General features: G+C 43.4%; 1 protein-coding gene across 1 annotated transcript in view; it reads right to left on the bottom strand.

Annotated features, from left to right (window-relative positions):
- TRPM6 (transient receptor potential cation channel subfamily M member 6) overlaps positions 1-19,827 on the bottom strand; it is a 106,906-nt gene that overhangs the window by 56,467 nt on the left and 30,612 nt on the right. Inside the window, exons 12-18 of the mRNA XM_074994068.1 lie at positions 12,746-12,880; positions 10,711-10,764; positions 7,903-8,043; positions 4,601-4,738; positions 2,947-3,227; positions 1,541-1,769; positions 1,208-1,363 (exon numbers count right to left, since the gene is read on the bottom strand). Coding sequence (XP_074850169.1) covers positions 1,208-1,363; positions 1,541-1,769; positions 2,947-3,227; positions 4,601-4,738; positions 7,903-8,043; positions 10,711-10,764; positions 12,746-12,880 — 1,134 coding nt within the window. The remainder of the gene's footprint in view (positions 1-1,207; positions 1,364-1,540; positions 1,770-2,946; positions 3,228-4,600; positions 4,739-7,902; positions 8,044-10,710; positions 10,765-12,745; positions 12,881-19,827) is intronic.

The raw sequence follows: 19,827 nt of genomic DNA, 5'->3' as shown, positions 1-19,827 counted from the left end.
TTATTTATCTAGATAAACATGTACACATGTTCACCAAATAAACACCATAATCATGCACCTTACAATCACTGAACAATTTTATTCCCACAGTACCGCTGTGAGGATGGGTGATGTTACCTCAGTATTACAGCTGGGGAAACAATACACAAGACAAATTAAGTGATTTGCCCAAGGTCACATAAGACATGTGTGCCTAAGCTGAGGCTATAGCCCAAGTCTCTTGAGCTCCAGTCCAGTGCCCTATCCACTAGACAAACCTTCCTAGCTTTTCAGGAACTTGTATTGTTTTTGTGATAAAAAAAGATCTTGCCAGACTTGCCAACAACTGAGCCCTGCCATAGTGAGGGGAGTGGTAATCTGGACAGGCGAAAATTTGTGCCATGTTGGTTGTTTTGCAGCCAGCTGCCTGGTTAGACTGATTAACAATATTTATAGTAGGTTGTGGATCCTGCCCACCCCTGCACCAGTTGGCTGTGCAGCACCTTTCATTTACTGTCCCATTTCCAGTGTGCTGGAACACCAATTCACTGCTAGCATCCTCCCACCACAGGCCCAAGTTTGTAGTACAGCGTGAGTAAAATTTCCAAGCTCAACCCAAGACTGGGAGGAGCTTTAGGGAAAGAAATTGAAAAAAAATTAAACCACCTGAACATATGTCCTGCTCCCCCACAGCTCACATCTGTTCCTTATTCCCTTTGACTCACAATCTTCTTAAGAGGATGAGTGGGGGAGGGGGTGTACATCTGTGGAAAATTATTGTAACCCTAAAATCTGGAATAGGAAGTTGTGGAATCCCCATCACTTGAGTTGGACAAACACCTCTCGAGGTTTACTTGTTCCTTCCACAATGCAAGCTGCTGGACTAAATGGCCTCTCAAGGTCCCTTCCAGCCCTGTATTTACATGATCCCATTGTGACACTGGGCACCAACGTGCACAAGTTATGGTGATTACTAAAAATCAGATTGTGCCACACTTACATACAATGAGTAGTACCAGAACTACAACAAACCCAGTGATTTCAGTGAGGCTCATTGAAGAATGAAGTCGTACTCATATCAAGTAAGGGAGATGGTAATGATCTTTCTATCTAAGTCTTCTAACCATTGCAACATTTTAAGGTGAAAAGCTTTCCATGGAAAACTGCCATTCCATATGTTATCCCTGTTTTATGAAAATAATAAATGATAAGGTGATGCCAAACTAACCAGAGACAACTCATCTTTAGTGATGGACGGGCTCTGATCACCGTGATGCCATGTGAACTGATGAAAGTCCTGGAGCTGTGGAACATGAGACATTTCTGCCTTGCTTTTAAATTCCAGCATCAAGATGGTGGGAGGGAGAAGAATACTTAGAATAACCTAAAAGAGAAACATAGAAGTCTAAGACAGTGCATTCAGCTTGCAGGGTGGCTTTAATGGGCTACTTCCCTGGGTGTCAACATTGGATCGGGACAACAGATAGCTACTAAGGAGAGTGTATGCTTCAGCATAAGCTTCCTCTGCAGGTTTAGATGAGGCACAAGTGTGAGAGTTTACCTTAAACCAGGAGTTCTTGCACATCTTCAGGCGTCCCATCCACATATCTGTTAGTAACTTCTGAGTGCAAGTGTGGGACACAAAGGGCCGCAGCCCCACTGACACTGCCAGTTTCAGGCAAGTGGAATTGCTCCAGTTTTTCAGCTCATAGGTCAGTAGTTTCATGGCCATCTGCTCATTTTGTTTGAAGGCATTATCCAGCACGTCTAACGCAAGCTGCCCAAATTCACTAGGATAGACGGAGCAACAAAGAGTAAAATCGGTCACCATTTTACAAAAAGCACAACTGAAAAATTATTATGGGGTCATGTCTCTAGTTGAAAATCTTCTTTCACATGTGGCAAGACACTAAATTGTATTAACTATGCTTCCCTGTCTCTTCACACCGTCTGAGCACTGCACCCAGAGAAAAAAAATTAATTTAGGTAATAAATCTAAGTTTCTCCCACTAACCAGAGGTTTCATTCTACACTCTTGGTCCCTTACCTTTAATTATCTTCATTGTGTAGTTTTACACACAGGCCATATAAATCAGCCTTGTATTTCATTCAGTAATGCACTTGCCCTCACAGTAGAGAGACACCATCCTCAATTGCGTAAGCAGCCTGAGACTGAGCCAGACCCTGAGCACTTCTCAATGAGACCTGAAGATGCTCAGTGCCACAGTGAATAAACTTTGCTGTGAACCGAGCCTTATAATTACTCGTAACCAAAGATGACAATTTGTCCTTGAGCTCTGAATTTGCTCCATTATGGCTCTTAAAGTACAGTACATTACATCAATAAATTTCAAGGTGCATGACCTGATAAGGGAGCAGCAGTACACCGCCTGATATCTTGACACAGACAACTAAATACTGAAGGTTCAACAGATATTCAAAGAATGAAACTACAATTTAAAAGTTGAAGGACACAGAAAAACTTCTTGGACTATTCAGTAAAGTAACTTTTTCGATTCTCTATGCTATGATATTAGCACATTTCTCCCTTAGGTTTTACTTAGAGTAGGATTTAAGGTGGGACATTAGCACATATATACTAATGTATTTGAAAAGCCTTATGTAGACATGGCATATCACCTTAACATGTGTCATTTAAAGCCTAAAGAGAAGTCTGTGCTTTAACTTCACCAGTTTAGCTTGGTATTAAAAGTACTTGTCCATGTCTACCTTAGACTTCAACCCTGTTAGCTATTATATGATATTATTGCTTTAAATTCGCATGTAGACAAAGCCTTAGTGTGTTTCCTTTCTATATTAAACTGAGTAAATAGCAAAAAGTGTTGCTTGCAGATTTCACAGAATATGCAGCCGCGGATCATACAGGTTAGTGGCTGGAAAGAAGAATGCCCAACTGTCCTAAATACTGCAGATATTTATTAACTGTATTGGAAGGAGAAATCCTACTCTGAGTACTTCTTCAATTCTTCTGAGGTGTCATCCACCATGTTGCTCTGTTTGGCTTCATGTGCCATTGCTCTGTTGAGTTTGCAAGCCACAACTGCCTTGACCATAGCTTCCTCTCCATGCTGCCAGAAGAACATTGCCATCTTCTGTCTTTTCATTAACACCGCCCAAACCAAGAGGTCATTATAGGGGTAAACAAAGCCAGCTGACTCATGGTCCTCTAAGAAGCTGAGCTCATCTTTTGACTTCTTCCTAGACTTACAAAAAGCAGTTGACTTTTCCTGTAAAAGAGCAGACAAAAATCAGAGCCGGCTGCCGCATCCTGAATTCATGCAATGCATTAGCAGTTTGATTCGTATTTGACCATTATATAGATGGACATCAGAAGAATGGCTAAGATAACATTCAGACTATGAATGTAAGCAGTTGATTGTATCATAAAAATAAAAAAAAATATGAACAGTGGAGATTAAATGCGATTTCAACATTCTGAACCCATTACCCAGCTTTTAGATCCTGATCCAGCAAAGCAGGGAGTGTCCTCCACTCCTATTCACTTCATTAAACTAATTTTAGTAGTGGGCCAGTCTACTTTCCACTAGCTAATCACACTGGTGGAAGAAAATGGACCAGCAAAATTACATACCAGTGAGAGAGCTCTGACAGCTTTTTTGATTTTTAATATATGTATCACATTTACAGTAAGTTGTATATTTTGGCCTGAGCTGTTTCACATTAAACTTAGGGAAGGAAATTCCTGCTGGCTTCAGGGAGAGTGTTCTGATTAATAATTGCTTGTCGCTAAGGTTCAGAAATCGGCCCTTAGTAATTCTAGTGAAGTTCCTTGGACTCAAAGACTTTAAGATGGGGTCACGATCATCTAGTCTGACCTGCACATCGCAGACCACAGAATCCCACCCATCCCTGTAAACAACCAATAATGGCTGGCTGAGTTACTGAAATCCTCAAATCGTGATTTAAAAGACTTGGAGTTACACAGACTCCAGCAGATACTCTTGTTCATACCAGCAAGTGATCCATGCCCCAGGCTGCAGAAGAAGGTGAAAAACCTCCAGAATGTCTGCCAGTCTGACCTGGGGGGAAACTAGTCTTATGCTCAGTTACCTGAGAGAACTTGATTCTTTTTTTGTCATCAGTACCTGGCACAGATAGTTTCACGAGAAAATATTCCACCTCCTGCTTCCAAATTACAAGATCAGATCTTTTCTTAAAGGGATCATTATTACCAATGACATAAAAGTTTTCTGACAGGTTTGGGGCAATGAATTCCTTGCTTTGGATTCCTATGCCTACATCCAAATAAGACTTTTTTTTTCTATCTGTGCCTTACATTAAGAGATTTTGGCAGCATAACATTTCAAGGGGTGAAAGCCTTTATCAAAAAGGGGTTGGAGTTTAATGAGTTTCATTGAAACAACTAGAGCTTTAACTCAGTATTGTAAAATAGCAGTAATGAACTTCTTGAGCTGTGCAGAATACAACCTGGATGTCTTTTGTGTTTAGGCAGAGTTATGCAAGATAAGCATCCAGCTTGCATCTCACAAGTCTAAAATAACTCCCTTGAGAAACAGGTCTAATTTTTCCATCTATTTTACCCCAGCAAAGTCCCAGCATAAGCAAGCAGTGACAGTACCTTGTCTTTGTATGGCTGTGCTGTTCTGATGAACTGAGAATGCGAAGTATTTTCAGCAGATTCAACTCTGCTACTCATCTGATTATTATGGCAAAGGGAGTGACGAGAAAGGCTCTGAGCAAAGCTGGAGACCACACTCTGTTTCCAAACGTATCCCACAAAACATAAAAAGGAGAGAAATACAAATCAGTGATGAAATTTGCCCTCATTTACTTTGATGACCTACTTGCCAGCCTAAGAATTACTGAGGAGTTTTTGGAACCTATAGCATCACAGAAAAATAGCCTATTTCCCACCTTGCTCTAAGAAAACATGTCTTATTTTCTAAAGAACAAAAACTGTGTCCCTCCAGCATCCTAAACAGCAGAACCAGTATAGTCCCACTGAATGCCTAGGGAAGGATTTGGGGATCAAACATAGTTCAGGTAGAGAAAGACTTGAGAGATGGCTGTTCAATGAGGAATCCATGCACCTAACACCTTTAATCCAGGAAGATCCTGAAGTGTTTTACAAATCAAAAGAGCATGCTAATGTACCCAGGTAACTTTACCCATCACTGATGTAGCTACACATAAGATGAAATAGGACAGATAATAAAATGTGTACACAAACACCCTATAATCGTCTCAGATAGACAGGAAAGGTATCGTAACCAATTAAAGCAAAAGAGGAAATTGCTTATATAGAATTTGGTCAGACATCTTGCTGCTAACAACCCTAATCTCATAACAAAAAGTGACATACGGTATGTAAGAACCTCAGGTTGACAGAGCCTCCTAAATACATTCGTTTTGACTGAAAATGTGTCTACAGGTTCAACTTTTATGGTCTGAACTTCCATAGCCAGCACCATCAGTGATCCGGCATCCCCCAAGGTGCACCTGGACTGCAGCTAGGCCCGCTGATGGGAGGGGAAAGGAGGCAAGTGCCCTGGGGCCCAGCAATTCAAACGTGGCCAAGCCCTTAAACTGGCCACTGGAGGTCTGCACGGCACATTCTGGGCAGCGCTAAGGGCTAGCCTGGAGGGAGGGAGGAGCATGGTCCAGGCGGTGCCAAGGCCTGCCTACTCCCAGCCCTGTCCCTTCCAGGAGTGTGGCACTGCCTTGCTCCCCAACCTAGCCTAGGGGCCAGCTACTCTGGCTGGAACATTCATGGGGAAAAACTGGGCCCCACGCTCAGTAGCTCCTTCCCCACCCTTCCATAACTGCCGGAGTGCCTCAAATAGCTCATCTGCAGCACTCAATCTCTGGGAGGAAGAGCAGGGGCAGAGGGTGCTCAGGGAACGACACTGTCTCTGCAGAGCTGCGTGGCCCAAGCCAGGAGCACAGACCCGAGGCAGCAGTGGGGGCAAGGAGCGCAGTACAACTCCCATGGAGCTTGGTGCACTCCCACAGGCCTATGCTCCTGGGTCTCCACATCCACCTGACTCCCCTCTGCGCGCCCCCCGTCCCATCTCAGTCAATGCCAGCCTGTCTGCTGTCACCAGAGTGGGCCCCACAACCAAAGGCAGCAGAAGGGCCGGCATCAACTGTGCAGAGATTGGAGGGGCACTTGGGTGGAGGTGGGGTAGCTGTGGAGCCCCAGGAGCCAGTGGCAGGAGCTGAGAGCGCAGCCTGGTGGCCATAGGACCGGTGCACTCCTGTGGGACAGGGCTCCTGGCCCCTGACTATAGGGCTGTCAAGCTGACCAGCCTCTTCCCCAAGCACCCCCTACTCAAGTCAATGCTGACCCCACTACTGCTGGCAGACCAGAGCCCTGCAGCTGTTGGCAACAGAGGGGACAGCATTGACCTCTTCTGTTCCAGCAGATTCTCTGATTCAGGACCGGTCATGTCCCAAGAGCGCCAGACCAGGGAGATACAACAAAAATTATCTTTGGGGAGTTCATTCAATATTACTTCCAAGGGAAGTTGAGCACTTGCTAAATTGTCAATACCAATTCTTGCTGCTCCTGCTATTTTGTTTTTTGGTTTTTTTTTTAAGAGCTGATCCTACTCGACTGTATTATACTTTAGAAATTTGATGAGCGCTTTGGGTGCAGAAAATTGATGTTTCATATTCAACCAGAATTTCCAATATTTTTGATTATATATCACAGTAAATTCTTTAACTGTATTGTTTAGTTTTCCCCTACAGCTCAGCCTCCCTCTTCCAGCACTACTGGGACCTGAGCAGTACAAGAGGGATTTTGCCAGACCAGGGTGGTCAATTCTGCCCCTGCCTCAATCCTCAGCCGCTGCTCCTGGGCTGACCTCCCTGCTGTCACCACGACTAGCCAACCCCCTCTCTCTGCCCACACCCTGCAGTCTCCCCAGTTAGCAGCTCTCAGCCCCAGATGCCCCTCCCCAGTCTCTGCAAGCTGCAGTTTCCTGTCTGGCCCCAGCCCCAGCTTCCAGGGGCCATAGCTTTGTCCTGGAGATGAGCCACCACTCCCCATGCAGGGGCTTCCTGCCCAGTCCCTACATGAGACACCGTGAGCCTGGGCTGCCAGCTTACCACCCCAGGCCACTGCTCCCTGCTGCTGCTCCTGGCCCAGGCTCCCTGGCTGCTTCCCACCACCCTACCCACCAGACTAGCTGTGGCTGCCCTGCCCTGGGCTCCCGTCACTGGTCTGGCTAGCCCATGCTCCTCGCAGGCCTGGGACTCTCTAGTCCTGCTGGAAGATAGATGTTGCCAGATGAGAGGATGCTGGATTTGGGAGTTTTAACCTGTTATTGCCTCATACCAGTTTGAACTTTTCCATTAATTCTGACAGCAATACGTTGTGAATTTGGCTTATGGAAGTGCTGTACTTAATGTTCTACTCTGGGAACTGAGTATGAAAAAAGGCAATTTCTTAGTCAGGAGATCTCCTTTTATGTAGGCAGAGTAACACAGGTTGAATCTCCCTGGTCTAGAATCCTCAGGACCTGAGTGGCCCTGAATCAGGGAATATGCAAAACCAGAGAAGGTCAGTGCCAGCCCCTCTGCTCCTGGGAGTCAGCCCAGCTTCACTCCCAGCAGCCAGCCTCCAGGGCTCCCTTATGCCAGCAACCAGGGCACTGTGGCTCCACTGCTCTGGCCACCAGCTGCTGGGGCTCTCCTGCTTGGACTGCCAGGGCTCCATTCTTGCCTGTCCCAGCAACGCTCCTTGTCTCCATCTGCTGTTTTCCCCCATAAGTGCACCAGCCCCAGAGTACCCAATGATGCTGCAGAACTAGGGAAGTTCAGATTAGAGAGGTTCATACTAAAACCATACTCAGTGAAAAGCAGTATGATTCTTATTACCCAGACCTTTCCAAATAGCTGTTTCATTGACGTTACCTTGCGTTTTCTGTAAAGGCTGTTGTACAGAACTCTGAAATGTTTCCGTGTGTAGCAGCTCCGATAAGCTCCCCCAATCAGATACTCTATCACCAGCCCGATATCAATCAATGATATCTTATAGTCCACAGGAAGGGCGCTCTGTAAAACAAACATTTACAACTTTTTCTAATGCCATTTTATACAGCAATCCGTGCACCCAGTGTGAGGTCCATGAATCCTGATCCCAGCTAGTAGGCCGCTGCTGCATTTATACCACCAACTGATGGCTCTAGCTTTACTCTCACATAAAGATGCCACCCAGAAGGAGCTGACTGGAGGAGCTCCAGTGTCCCTGATTGGGTCAGGTATACTATTTAATCCAGAGACAGATGTATTTGTTTGTGTACAAGGTTTATTCTGTCTTGAAGCTACTGTGGAGCCTGCCATCACCCCTTACTTTACTCTTGGCCTTGTTCCTAATGCCTGATCTCAACATGTCCTGTTCTCAGCTCCTGCCCTCAGCCCTATTCCAGTCCCTGAATTCTATCACCCTGGTTTCTGAGTGCTCCAGTTCCAATCCTAGGCTATAGATCTTTGATTTCCATCTCAGTGCTGGCCCTTAGCTTCACCTCCTGTTTTCTGTCAGACTCGGGCCCTAACTTTCAGTTCTGGCACCTGGCAGCTGACTCCAGACCTGCTCATTGGCATCTGCTTTCTGAGCAATGCACTGATCTCCAGGCCAGACCGCCCAAAGTCGTGGTCACTTCTGTCAAACTTCTACAGACTGCCAGGCTCGGCTAGCATAAAGTGAGTTGTGAAATCTTGGCTGTGTCTACACGTGCCCCAAATTTCGAAATGGCCATGCAAATGGCCATTTCGAAGTTTACTAATGAAGCGCTGAAATGCATATTCAGCGCTTCGTTAGCATGCGGGCGGCAGCCGCGCTTCGAAATTGACGCTCCGTGCCGCCGCGCGGCGCGTCCAGACCGGGCTCCTTTTCGAAAGGACGCCTCCTACTTCGAAGTCCCCTTATTCCCATGAGCTCATGGGAATAAGGGGACTTCGAAGTAGGCAGCATCCTTTCGAAAAGGAGTCCCGTCTGGACGCGCCGCGCGGCGGCACGGAGCGTCAATTTCGAAGCGCGGCTGCCGCCCGCATGCTAACGAAGCGCTGAATATGCATTTCAGCGCTTCATTAGTAAACTTCGAAATGGCCATTTGCATGGCCATTTCGAAGTTTGGGGCACGTGTAGACACAGCCCTTGTGGCATAAACCTCCTAAGTCTGATGGGGAATGCATAGATTCTTCAGGCATATAAAGCTGCTATAAGAGTAAGATAATGAAATACCTGGCAACACGTGCTGTACCAGAATTGGTAAATGTCATCTACCATCTGCTACACTCTAAAGTATATTACAACAACATTTTGTGGTATAGTTCAAACACACGCAAGACCAAACTGCACTGTAACAATCAGAAGGGGGACATGTTAAAACAAACTCCCCAACACAATCAAATCCATAAGGCCTCAGATAAGTAAAACCCAGAAGTGAAAACAGATCTGAAGTGAGCCACTCACTGGATTAATTATCAGAGGGGTAGCCAAGTTAATCTTTACCTTCAAAAACAACAGTAAGTCCTGTGGCACCTTATAGACTAACATGGGCAAAGACCAGCTTCGTCAGATGCATGAGTGAATGATGCATGCAACTGATGAAGCAGGTCTTTGCCCACGAAAGCTTAGGCTCCAAAATCTCTGTTAGTCTATAAGGTGCTACAGGACTTCTTGTTGGATTAATTAAAATAGCTTACTTAAAAGAGGTAATCTTGTAGGCCTGCTCTACACTTAAAATCCCATCAGCCTAAGGGCTAAATTGAGCACGTTTCTTAATCCAACCTAATTTTTAGTGTAGATGCAAATAGGTCATCAGAAGAATTTATTTTATCCTAGCGTAACCATCGACTGGCGGACTCAAACCCGGGCTCTCTGGAGCTTAATGCAGGAGCCTATGCAGTTTGAGTTAAAAGCCAACTAGCTCTCAGCGAAAGCTGTAGAGGAGACTTATTCTTTGTCTCTGTAAGTGGGTTAGGTGCCACTACATGGGACAGTGAACCACATGCTTATGTGTGTGGGTTACACTAGGTCCAGTCTTAAATCTGGCCATCTCTTGCCCTTCACATCCGATTAAAAGAAAAAAAAAAAAAAAAAAGCGCTTCTCCCCCTTTCTGTGTTAGCAACGTCACAAGACGGATAACAAAATTTTGAAACAGACCAAATCTGTTTCAAGGCAGTTGCTAATTAGTAATTATTCACTGCCACTTTCTGTTCTAGACACCTCAGTATATAGAAATATTTTGCATCCTGTGAAAGTGTTTTACTGTCACTGTTGAACAAGGCAAACCTTTTGACTGAAAAAAAATGCTTAAAGAATGAACTGTGGATGAATTACTGCAATAGTTCCCTAAATTACTGATGCTATTTAATAATGTTATTTTTGTAATTTAAGATAAGGGGAGTCTGAACTGTTGTGAGTGCAAACTGTTACATTAAGGTACCGACCTCTGGAGAGCACTCCACAGTAGCATGCCAGACCAATTGGTTTGGTGGAATTAATGGACTAGAGGCAATTTATTTAGTAGATATTAAAATATAATAACTAAACAGTAATTTCTAATTCTAAAATGTCTACAATACCATCTAAGAGCAATCTGTGTCACTAGACCCCAGTATATTAAATTAAACTTTGTATGATTGGTCCTGCCATGAATGCAGGGGACTGGACTTGATGAATTCTATGCTTTCCAAGACATTCAAGTTTAGATTACCTGTTTTACATCTCGAACAAGATGATGCAGAAGTAGATTTGTTGTTCCTTGTTTCTGGGATATTAATCAAAAGAAAAAGAAATTAAACAAACGTGCACATTTATGTGTTAATTTTGAAATCTTTGAAAGAGATGTTGAGAGATCCCCAGGATAATCAAGTTTGATTCAAATCTCCTGTGCAGTTCTACAAATGCCTTTCAATCTAAATCTGCACCCCATTATCACAGTCCTGGGCCTCTCCTAAGAAGAAACTAAAATGCCTCCTGTGTTACCTGTATGACAATTTTAATATGCAGAATACACAGTAGCACAGATTAGAAAATCTAAAATCAGTTTGAAGCATGCTGTCCAGAAGAGGAAGACTGACCCATAGAAACAATTATCACCTGACCCAGAATTTTAACATCATTAGCACAGCTAATCAAAATTTTTCATTTAAAATTTTCCATATAACAATGGTTTTACTTCAAAAATGAAGAAAATACAATTTGTTCTCAATTCCCTGATTTTGGCTACGTCTACACGTGCACCCAACTTCGAAATAGCTTATTTCGATGTTGCGACATCGAAATAGGCTATTTCGATGAATAACGTCTACACGTCCTCCAGGGCTGGCAACGTCGATGTTCAACTTCGACGTTGCTCAGCCCAACATCGAAATAGGCACAGCGAGGGAACGTCTACACGCCAAAGTAGCACACATCGAAATAAGGGAGCCAGGCACAGCTGCAGACAGGGTCACGGGGCGGACTCAACAGCAAGTCGCTCCCTTAAAGGGCCCCTCCCAGACACACTTTCATTAAACAGTGCAAGATACACAGAGCCAACAACGAGTTGCAGACCCTGTATATGCAGCACGGACCCCCAGCTGCAGCAGCAGCAGCCAGAAGCCCTGGGCTAAGGGCTGCTGCCCACGGTGACCACAGAGCCCCGCAAGGGCTGGAGAGAGAGTATCTCTCAACCCCCCAGCTGATGGCCGCCATGGAGGACCCCGCTATTTCGATGTTGCGGGACGCGGATCGTCTACACGTCCCTACTTCGATGTTGAACGTCGAAGTAGGGCGCTATTCCCATCCGCTCATGGGGTTAGCGACTTCGACGTCTCGCCGCCTAACGTCGATTTCAACTTCGAAATAGCGCCCAACACGTGTAGACGTGACGGGCGCTATTTCGAAGTTACTGCCGCTACTTCGAAGTAGCATGCACGTGTAGACGCAGCCTTTATGTTAGATTTTTTATATTTACATTTTTTTCAGATCAGAATTTATTGGAAGAGACTCTTTCTTCCCCCTCATTTTTTTCCATTGAAATGCTGGAACAAATAATATATTTTGGACTTGTTCACCAGTTTTGGATCAGCTCAAGCATTAACACTTTTGTAAAATAGAATTTCAAATACAAATGAAAATTTCACTCAAGTGGGCCAGTTTCTTGCTATTTTGGAAAAAAATATTCTCCATCTGGTAGTCGCAAAATATACTCTTGGCCTAGGAAGCATTAAACCAGTTGTTATTTCGGGGAGATGCTGCTTCAAACATGTTTATGGACCCCATGCAGCAAGACGACAGTGGTGCAGGAGAGGAGACATATATCAGTGATACTTACAGTTTTGCACCTTCTATGGTCACTTATACCCTATTCTGGCAGCTTTATATACCAACTTTGCCTGGCTACCTGGCTATACAAAGTGTAGGACAACAGAGAACCAGGTCCTATGAGCCAAATTTTCAAAATGGTTGTGCTTCTGAATTCAGCATTAGTTAATAATGACGTTCACTTCTTTCAAACAGATCAGGAACTGAGAGTTAGTTTGTTCTCCCTTTAGATATTTACACCAGCACAGTGATGGTGTAACACTATGTCTCACAGACTGCAATATAAATGGTAGCATTTACACCCACTTTACACTGATGTGACTATAAAAGTTACAAATCAACAAGGTATCAGGCTCCCCATTTCTGCCATTTCTAGCTAGTCTGTCTGTACATCTAGGTAACTACGTAGGTATTTTCCAATGGGGCTTTCGGGCACTCACTGTATTGTAGAGTTCTTCCAGTCGGGCTATCGTAAGAAAGCGGTGCAGATTCACTCCATGCTCTATCAGCAACTTTACAAAATCCACTCGGTCCATCACCAGAGCATCCAACATTGCCTGTTCCAGGGAGCCAACCTTCAAAGGGTGAGGGAGAAGAGAACGAAAAGAAAAGAATGAGGCCGGGGGGGTGGGGAAACCCTTCTGAGTTAAATAAAACAAAGCTGCACAGGAATTAACGATCTCTGCCTCAATGTTCCAGCCTTGCATTTCTTGTGTACCATACAAAGTAAAAGTATATTAGAAGATGCATCTGTGTAAAACTCCAGTGGTGTTTCTGGAGGAAGACATGGGCACTGGCAGAGCAGGGGAGGGGAGGACAAGGTCAGGGAGGGGATGGTTTGTTCTGGCCCTTCTCCGGGCTGAGGGGGGTACATGGCCAGTGCCTCCCCTCACCCACAAACCTCCTCACCAGTTACTTGTGCCAGGAGAGTACTCCCAACTGAGGATTCCAAACAGAGATAAGCTCCTAATTCCAAGAGAGAGGTGGGGTATTGGACATGCTCATCTAATTAGCATTTCTTATCGGTTAGTTCAGGAAGGAAGCCGCCCATCATTCTAAGTATTCTGGATCCCATTCTGAATGGATCCCATTCATTGTACCTGGAGCTTAAATGCTTAATTCAGGCTTTATGGATTCCACTGATTTTACTGGCAAGTTAGGCATTGCAATACTGAATGCCCAAGTCCCTTTCTGGATGCATGCCTAGCACTATTCAAAGCACAGCTCTCATTGACTTCAGCCATTGTGAGACCGCCACTCTTCTTCAATGCAGACTTTAAGGTGTCTCATCAGAGACCTGGGAAATGAGGAACACACAATAGTCTGGGAGCATAAGGCAGTGAAATCTCACTCCTTGGACGAACTAGTGACAGGAGAATAAGAGACATGTCACTTGAGATGCAAAAATATACAGAATCAATGTTAATGGTGCAGTGTGGCAGGCGAGACAACTGCCCATCCACCCCAGTGCCAGGTTCTCCAATGGGCTAAAATTTTGGGTGCCATTTAAAAGTGCCTTTCCCCACAAATAGAATGGTAACATATATGACTAACTTAGAACACCTATGTAGAGAATATATTTAAGATGATATTTAAAAATATTTTAATTCTACTTTAACAGGGATATCCACTGTTTACACAAAAAAAAATTGATCTTTGGTAATCTTAAGGAATCCTAAGGATCCTGACACCATTTATTTATCATAGTCTTCATCACAATCAAACACATGGTCCTACTAATCCCCAGACTTTCAGCACTCATACACCTTTGCCCAAGGCAGGGAACAGGACAAATATTCGCAGGGTGGTGAGAATCTGATCATTGCACAGGAGCATTTTATTAGCTGATTTGGTTGTGCATGTTATTTCACACATAACTAGAGTGACCAGACCTTCCTCCAAGACCAATAAGGGACGAGACCACTTAGTCGTCTTGGACTTTTTCACTGCTTGATAATCTTCCCTCTTGATAGCAGATATAAGTGCACCCTTTGTTAGTGGCAAGAGCTTGTACATCACCCATACCTTTTATGGCTGTTATCCTGAAAAGCCATTGCTAGCATATGGCACTAGTCATGTTATCAATACTTTCTGTCTTCAGAAGCCATAGACTGATGGAACCTTTCAAATGCAATGGCTTTGTGCAAGTCATGACCCAAAGTATCCATTACACTACCTTACCACTGAAAACTGCTTTCTTCATACCCATGAGCTCTAGTCTGTTATACACAAGTGGATTGCCACTGAGAGTAAGTTCATTCAGTGGCTTTAAAATGGCCCCTGCTTGGCGTTTAACAGTACCTAATGATGCTAGATGGTACTCGGTCAATCATGGGAAAGTCATCCCAGTGACAATGTGGCGTGGAAAACTCAGTGGACTTCAGGCCTTCTCAAAAAAAAAAGAAAAGAAAAGGAAAGAGCATTTGGATGTTGTATTATTCCCACCTGCCTTCAATTACTTTCATTCATCTGTTTTTATGTTCCAGCACTTCAAATGAATCATGTACACAGATGGGAAGTGACAATCTTTTAACAACCCAGTTCACTTTCTGAAATTCCTCCCACCTTCAGCTTTTTTCCTGTTTCTCAATGTGCTTCCTCTCTAACCTTGCCAAATTCAAATTTTGAGTGCACTTCTTGTAGCTTATAAAGGTGCCACTGAGTGTTGTGTTTAACCAGGTCCTCCACAGTAGTAGTATCCAAAGGTGTAGCTACTAGTTAGTAATACTTGTCTCCCCATTGATGCCTAAAACTGATCATGGCCAAAGTGGGGGAAAAAGGGATTTTGTAATAAATTAGTGTGGGATTGTAATTAAGTGTGTTATGTAGCTCTACGTGTGCTATTCGCAGATGAATTCCAGTAATTTCTGGCTGTACACTCAAATCCTAAACAGTGCCTCATTACAACTCTTTTGGCATAATAAGCAAAGCTGATGATCATTACCACCAAACTCCTGCTTTTTTCCTGATGCTAAAAATAAATTGAAGCACTTCTTCCATTTATCGCAATCCACAATACTGAAAACACGAATCAGGTACCATGTTCTGAGCATTAACTGATAACACAGTATTGTCAGTCCAGGGCCACAAATTAACACTATGAAAGCCACATGTTTGACATGCCTGTGTCAACATACAATTTAACAAAATGTTGACTTTTAAACATTTGCTGGACTGTATATATACAAAATAGTCATATGTGGTTCCACTGTATTCTCAGGGGAAAAGGCTTTCAAGTGGTACAGAATTTGATGCATTTCCAACAACATTGTAGTACCAAAATTTTCAGCAACCAGAGGACCTTGAGCTCAGAGGGCAGCAAGTCCTCCCAGCCTTACTGCAGAGGACAACACGACTAAAATTATGATTCTGTAGATTCTTACAGTTCAACTGACTGCTCTCTTACCTTTCTGCTATTAACATGGGCATAGAATTGCACAAGCTCAGACTACAATGAGTGACCATTTGTGAAAAGTTTGGCTTAAATGACTTAACTAGCTTCACATAGAAAATCATTTGGCAGAGGAAAGTATAAACGCTATTTCTTCAAGGCAGCATTCAACTGTCTTAACCATGAGATCACCCTTTCTCTTCCTGCAGTCCTTGATATCATTCACAAAACACCTTTCAACTTCTACAACAAATGGAACAGAGATTCTACAGACTATAATCTCCTTAACCAGCCAACCTGCAGAGCAAGTCTATCCTATGCAGTGAATGAGGAAGAGGATTGTGGGAAAAAATAGTAAGTGAGCATGTAATTAAAGACTATATCATAACACATCAGCAAAAAGTTGCATAGACAACTGTAATTCTGACATATCCTGTCTTTTAAGTGCCTGACTTTGCAACTTTAACATTCTTTTTAAAAAAGGTATTTGTGTGAAATTTCCAGGTTTTTAGAAAGCAAACTGGGGGGTGGGATCTAAAATTCCATCCTGTAGAACGAGAATGTGATCAATAAGGGTCATCAACAGACCTCTGCCACTTCTGTGCACTGCACAACAGCAATAATAAGTTGTTCTTCTGTGTGGGCTCCACTGTGCCAGTTGTTTCCACATGAGTCAGCTGAAAACAGAGGAAATCTGAAACTCAGGAATCTTGGGTTCCATTCCAGCCTCTGGAAAGGAACGTACTCTAATTTGCACCAATCCTTCTGCTTGTTCCCCTGTCATGGACTGGTTACACAGCTTTCTTGTACACACCAGATATGTTCATCACAAGATTCATTCATGCTCTGACAGATCTGACAGATTTGTTTAAACAAGGTATTTTATGCACTGTGCCACCTTGTGGTAGAATAGTGTATTTCATTTTAACATTCCCAAGTTTTACTGAAATTTTTTTGGGTCCTCAGTCGGTAGAGCATCAGACTTCTACTTACAAATGTCAATCTGTATTGGAAATGAGATTGAACTGATGAAGTGGCTCTGTCCCATAAAAGCTCATCACCGAATAAATCATTTTGTTAGTCTTTAAAGTGCTACATTTCTGCTGTTTTGTTTTGTTGGAGTACAGACTAACATGGTTACCTCTGTTACTATTCCCAAGTTTAGTCACCGAGAAGTAGCCATCTTAGTCTGTATCTCCACAAAACAAAAAAGCAGTCCGGAGACACTTTAAAGACTGACAAAATAATTTATTTGAAGATGAGCTTTTGTAGGACAGACCCAGGCTTGACCCCTAATACAGTAAATGCTGTGTTATCCAGCACTCAACTAACCAGCACACTTGGTTAACTGGCATGCCCGGCTGGGGTGGCTACCCAGCCAGGACCGGTGGATCAGGGCCAACTGCATGCTGCCCAGCTGGGGTAGCAGAGTGGCTTTGGCTACCACAGCTCAAATATCTGGCACATTTTATTATCCAGCAACCCCCATTCCTTGAGGATATCAAATAATAGAGCTTGCACTGTACTCCATCTCCTCCAGTCTGTTCCTGTACCTGTCCTGTTTCCTCCCAGACTGGCTTCCACATCCAAGTCCCATTCTCCTTGGTTATCCAGTCCTACTCTCTACTCCTCAGGCTTCTCATCACAATCTCTTTGTCTATCTCAGTTCCTGTATCACATTCTGAGCTCCCTCAACTTCCAGCCCAAGTTTTGACTCTCCACGACGCCTTTGTCCCTTAGTCAGTCAGTCCCAGTTGTTGCCTGGACAATGGCTCCTGGCCAGATTTGTTCCCACCCTCTTCTGTTCTCCCTGTCCCCACTCACACAGGATCCCAGTCTCCTTATTCCCCCAGATCCAATCTTCCTCAGCTGGCATTCAGTAACCCCACCTCACTTCCCCCCCCAAAACCCCAGGCCCACTCTCACTGGACTCCTTGTCCCAGTCTCTTCTCCTTTCCCTTCCTGAATCCATCTTTTGGGCCCCTCTTCAAACCAGGAGATTTACTGCTCCATTCTGCCTGGGCACCAGCAGGAAGATCACTGAGAACACAGGACAGTCATCATCTGTGCTAGCAGTTACTGGTCCCACCCAAGTCAGAAGCAGCCAAAAGCATAAGTTTGCTTAGTGTGCAGTCCTATATATTATAAGCAGTTATGTTTAATCAGGTGTCAGTGTAAAAGAACCAGTTGTAGATACTGCAGACAACAGTATACTAATCACCACTATTAGTATTTTTGTGTGTAAGAGCATTTTAATATAACTAGGGTCCATAAAATGAGTCAGAGATTAAGGACTTTGTCTCATTTGATTTGAAAGCACGATAAAGACGTTGGTTTGATAAGGATATACTAATAGGTAACATGTCTTCAGTGTAAACATTGAATAATACAATTTACCGTATCTTCTCCTACTCTCCTGATGCATATTATTAAGTTGCTAATTATTTTAACAAAAAAGAAAATCTGTCATGACCAAATATAGATTGAATAAAGTAGCAAATAGAAAAAGAACAATTAAATAAAAACATGTAGCTTCTTGGAGTCTGTAACAATGAATTTCCTAACTCCTAAAAGCAATGAGTGAATTCAGTGGAAGTTTAACCATTACCTTCAGCGGGGTTAGGATTTCACCATGGATTGCAGCCAAAAATGCATTTCAATGAAATTAAAGCATGCCAGCAGATCTAAAAACACTTGACTAAGCAATCCCAACACTGAAATGTACAATGATTGCTTCAACAAGATGTAAATAAAATTGAATGTGGCTTTTAAGTTGCAGAGGATGGAGGGTTATGTTTGTACTCTATTTACAAATAATAGTATAATGGTTTGAAAATAAAATATATATTCTTAATTAAACAGTTTATCGTCTTTGTTAGCTGCCAAGGTGATCCCCACCCTGGCTGCAAAAGGTGACGGCCTGCAGGAGACCTCAAAACTTCCCTGCCCCTTTAGGCTTCTGCTTAAAAGCTTCCCAAGGTCACAGACTGCCTGAGCCTGGGAGGTAGCTGCCACCACCCAAGTGAGAAAATCCCTTTATAAAACCCAGGAAGACACACTTGGGAGGTCTCCCTGCGGGGTAACCCCAAGCTCTTAACCCTTCCTTAGGGTTGAAAAAAGAGGGAGAAATTAAGCTGCAATCTGAGAGCTGACATGCATATACACAGACCCTTCTCGAGGACACAGGAATTGAATCAATGCCTTTCAACAAAAAAGATAATGTATTAACAAAACAAAGAGTTCTAAAACAAACTTGGTTGCTACGTGTTACAGAGCAACTTAAAAAAATAGGTTAAAGCACAGAGAGTTACTTCCCTCGGAATTCAGTTTAGAAGCTACAGTGGGCAGGAGGGGAGGGCGAAGGAGTACATCAGCCGTCCTGAGAAGTCCTGCGCCAAAGCTAAAATAAAATATAACCTGATTGTGTCTGACTAAACATTTCCTTTCTACTTACGTATCTGTATGCCCACATCTCCTTGTGGCATTGTATTTAGTGAATTCCTTAAGCCCTACTCAGGCATAAAACATCTCTGTGTCTCTCTCCTCCAGCCACGCAAAAGAAAGACTCCTCAGCAGGTAACTGCTTCCATTCAAAAGATCCCTCTCTCTTCCCATTGGTTCACCTGGCTGTTTGCCAACAGAGAACCCGCTGTCTTTGGGTTTAACCTTTAACAGGCATTCATTTATGACATTAGCTTACAAAGATGTGCTATTATAGGTCAATAATTTATGTTAGGCTATTCATACTTTTAAGATCATATAAGCATTTGTTTGGGCGGGGGGTAGTGTTAGTTTGGTCTGAGTGTACCAGCCTCGACAATGTCCCTGTAAAGGGCACCATTTTCATATAAGTAGAAAACAAAGAGCTTTGAGAGACACCGAAAATAGCTAGGGAAAAAATGAAGAGAAGCTATAGGACTATTCCTGATCCTACTAGAACTGTTTATGTTGAAAGTTTTGCATCTGTAAGCAGAAACACATTGTTTGCAAAAAAACAAATCACCTGTGTAAGAAGCTAAAAAATTGTATTAATACCATCAAACTTGTTTGTAAAAACTGGCACCTACCAGAGCTCTGAGTTGGAGATGGGGATGGCCTTTGGTAAGCCCTATCTTAATTTAATAAGTTTTC

Source organism: Carettochelys insculpta, chromosome 5 (genome assembly GCF_033958435.1).
Source record: "Carettochelys insculpta isolate YL-2023 chromosome 5, ASM3395843v1, whole genome shotgun sequence".
Lineage (NCBI taxonomy): Eukaryota > Metazoa > Chordata > Testudines > Carettochelyidae > Carettochelys > Carettochelys insculpta.
This window is presented reverse-complemented; position numbering and strand designations above follow the sequence as displayed.